This window comes from Opisthorchis viverrini, assembly GCF_000715545.1.
Source record: "Opisthorchis viverrini unplaced genomic scaffold opera_v5_133, whole genome shotgun sequence".
Classification (NCBI taxonomy): domain Eukaryota; kingdom Metazoa; phylum Platyhelminthes; class Trematoda; order Opisthorchiida; family Opisthorchiidae; genus Opisthorchis; species Opisthorchis viverrini.
The window spans coordinates 1,091,640-1,095,191 of record NW_008751791.1 but is presented as its reverse complement, the minus strand read 5'-3'; the positions used below and the strand labels follow the sequence as shown (position 1 = coordinate 1,095,191).

At 47.4% G+C, this 3,552-nt stretch overlaps 1 protein-coding gene across 1 annotated transcript; it reads left to right on the top strand.

Annotated features, from left to right (window-relative positions):
* Positions 1–325: 325 nt before the first annotated feature.
* Positions 326–538, top strand: T265_06507 (hypothetical protein; the record flags this gene model as incomplete). The annotated part of the gene is made up of 1 exon (XM_009171781.1): positions 326–538. The coding sequence occupies one exon, from the start codon at positions 326–328 to the stop codon at positions 536–538; it is 213 nt and encodes a 70-aa protein (XP_009170045.1).
* Between the last annotated feature and the right edge of the window lie 3,014 nt (positions 539–3,552).

The window sequence follows — 3,552 nt, the reverse complement described above, 5'->3', positions numbered from 1 at the left end:
GCTATACTGAGGTTATCACAGATCACCTTCGTTGTGTCACACTTAGATAACGACGTTTCTCCCTGCAGCCTGCGCCAACGTGACATACAGGGTGCATTCAACGGTTGAGTTCTTCCCAAAAATTCTGGCTGTCCTCAGGCAGTGGCGAATGGATGCTATATTAGATGAGGAAGTTAACTGATTTGAGTGTGGCGAACCGGGGCCCAAGTATGATGAGCTTACTAGGCCCAGCTACTATAGCAGCAAGAAAAATATATGTGATAGACTAGCACTGGTTCAAAGGTTTTTTGGAGCACAAAATCTGTGCTAGCAGGAGAGCAAAACCATGAATCGATTTCTAGGGATCGATCATCTTCCCAAGCGGGCCGACTGGAGATTCTGGCTTGCAATTATGGATCTTCCTCCGATTATGTTGGCATCAGCGCAAGAATATTTCAAGGAGATTGGTGGGGTAATTCTGGAACACAGGTTGAAGTTTGAGAACGAGAAAATGGCGGGCAGGAAACCTGCGGACAATAGTGAAGTGCATTGGTGGTGAACACCTTCAATTAGGGTCAGGGACGGCTCCGAGAAGAAAACTGGCTGGTCCTACTAGAGGCCAGCGAACCTTTCGTTGTAACACTTTGGGCGACTGTCACACCGTATATGCTTAGTTCCTTACATTCTTCACCCCCTGGCGAAGCGACTTGCTTACACCTTCATTGGCTGATAATGTCTGAAGATTGGAAACGCGTTTTCGGAAGAAGAGCTTGGGAGTACACCGTGGTGAATATCATCAATTCCCATCGGGATGAGCGATTTTCAGGATCGTATTGAACAGAAAATGAATATTCCTAAGCATTTGGGCACATACGTGCAAAAATAATGCACGGTTTGCCCACAATGGAAGCTGAAGAAACACCAACTCTCTGCTAGCTTATATTACGTAAGACACAAAGTCGACACCATCAAGGCGCGTTAACCATCTGTTCAAGCCCAGCCGTACACAGGGAACCTAGCTCAAGTGCTTTTGCTTTGTGCAATAAGAATCGCTCGCAATGTCAGCGACACCGGTGAAGACATTTACCCTCACACAAGCACGGATTGCGGCCCCTGGATACATTAAACACCATGCGCACCAAAGACTGCGGACACAACCACTTCTGGAAATACACAGATGAAATGCTGCTTTCAGCGGTCAGCTGATCTAACCTGACCTCACCACCTTACCTTGCGAAAATTATTCACTCACAAACACACATCGGCTCTCTATCCTCATATACCTTAACATTAACTGCACTCACCTACACAAGGGGCGTGTTGAACATAAAATTCCCGTTTGGTTTAGTGCGACTTACTGCGGACGGCTCGCACCGCCATAGACAGGTGATGAAAGCTACTGCGGAGAACATTATGTTGCACGATTTCCTGTGCTCCAGGCGGTTTTCACTTGAACCAGATAACATTCATTATTTGGTAAGCGCTGTTTCCGAGAATTTTAACACTGCCACGTTGTTGCATGTGCACTGGACTCCGTCACTCCACTATTAACTCTACCATACGTATCTGAGTAGGACACACCAACAAAGATAACAATGGTTTTATCGCAAAAATCGCGTCCTAGATCGTAAGGGGCATTGCAGTACTTGAAGCACATCTTTGACCTTGAATCTAAGTTGTTTGATATCTGCTGCGTAAAAACGAGGCACCGTCAGGCGTTGATTAATTGCCTGAGCGTGCAATCGGAAGCTGACCTTTCAGGCCCGCATGATTTATGGCTTCCACAATGTGTGTCGTGTGGTTTGAGGGTCGTGGTTGATTCCTGGAATTCTGATGTTCTCAGGAAGCTTTCCTCCCTGACGCCCGCCCCCCGCTTAAAATCCTAAAAGCAGTGTACAACCGTTCCGACTTATCAGCGCTACACGCCTCATGAAGCTCATGGAGTTTCGAAATTTTAGCATCCTGTGTAATACCTTGGAAATTGTCTGGTGGCCATTAGCACTCGATCAGCAGTGCGACACTTAGGCGTGTATCATTGGCATTCGTTCTCTAGTCACAGAATTGACGTCACGCTGTGACATTTTGACCAGATGCTCGAGTGATGACCCTTAAATTTTACTTTCTGTGGCCAGATGAATTCATTGTTCCACCGGGGTACTTAGGGATGATTGCTCGTGCCAAGTTTTGGAAAGTCACGGCATGGGTAAATCAAGCCTACAGTGGTTTTCTGCTTTGTGACGTGCAGTTTTCTCACTTACAGGGCGAAATATCTGTTGCTGTATTTGTGCACCAATCTATCAGCTCCCGCCTGCAATGCGCAGCTACCAACCCCCCCACAAATAATCGGTGAACGAAAGTGCGGCAGCTACAACCAGTGTACGACGAGAGCGCGGTTATTACAGCTGAAAATGTTGATGATTTTAAGGGGTCACCACGTGTCATTTTTTGAAGTCTTTACTTCAACTTAGCCGATTTTGAAAAAATTGTTTGCTTGCACTCAATTGCTGAGCTGTGCCCAGGCTCAGTCATTAGCCAGATCAATACAGACTGCCGTTCAGAGCTTTCGATGGGGGAAAACAGAGGTGGGCGAAATGGTTGTCCATCGAATGTGCGATGCGATATACGGCATCACACCCGCAAGTCCTGGTGGCGTTTTAAATGCACAGTTTACGGTATGACCAGAAAAGCCAATCATCTTACCCTCCTGACCTGTTCGTCTGTGCTGGCTGTCTCTACCTCAAGGATGCTATGCATTCTGTGAGTAACAGTAAAGCTACAAAAGCAAAACCAAATCCTCTCTGCCGAATCCGGAAGACCAATGCAAATGTTCCGTTTCACTCGGGATACTTGGCGGAAAAATGGCGCTTCTTTCTAAAGCTCCCCAGGAAGCAAAAACTAAGATTCAGGTAGCTTGGATAAAGATCCACAGTGAGCTTTCGTTTCTGAACGGGTGTTCAGCGCTTTTCACCCCGGGCCGGTTGGCTTCACAGAATGTCATCCAGCTGTCTAATGCGGCAGCAAGATCACTACGGTGTCTTTAGTCGACAGGCGTGTGAGGAGGAGCAGGCTGGACTTACGAGGGGCGTTCTCTAGAACAATAAGGCTGATGAAGCAAACGAGTCGCTCCTTATCAGTACCCTCAGTAAACATGAACACTAAACGTGGGAAGGGAATCAAGTGAACCTTTGGCCTCCTAGTCACCCTTACCCTCAATTGCCGTACAGAAGATCTTGGAGCTGGCTCTTAGCATCCAAAAAGCTTACCCAACGATCAGGTGATTACCCGAGAATCGCCCTCTGGAGGCACAAAACCTGGACTACGGGGGTCCTAGTGTAACGGCGCTAAACAGTCTTTCGCTTGTCTCCAGCCCAACGGACTCCAAACATATGACAAACCAAGCTCAATCAAGCTCAGAGCGCACACATTCATTAGACAAAATTTTTTCTCATTTCGGGTAGTAGCTGCGTGGAATGACCTTCCTCCGTCAGTTGTCCACGCTCCTTCTAGAACCCTCCTCCACACTGGCAAACCATTTACACTTGGCGTTTCGTCAGTCGCTTGACGAAGGCCGCC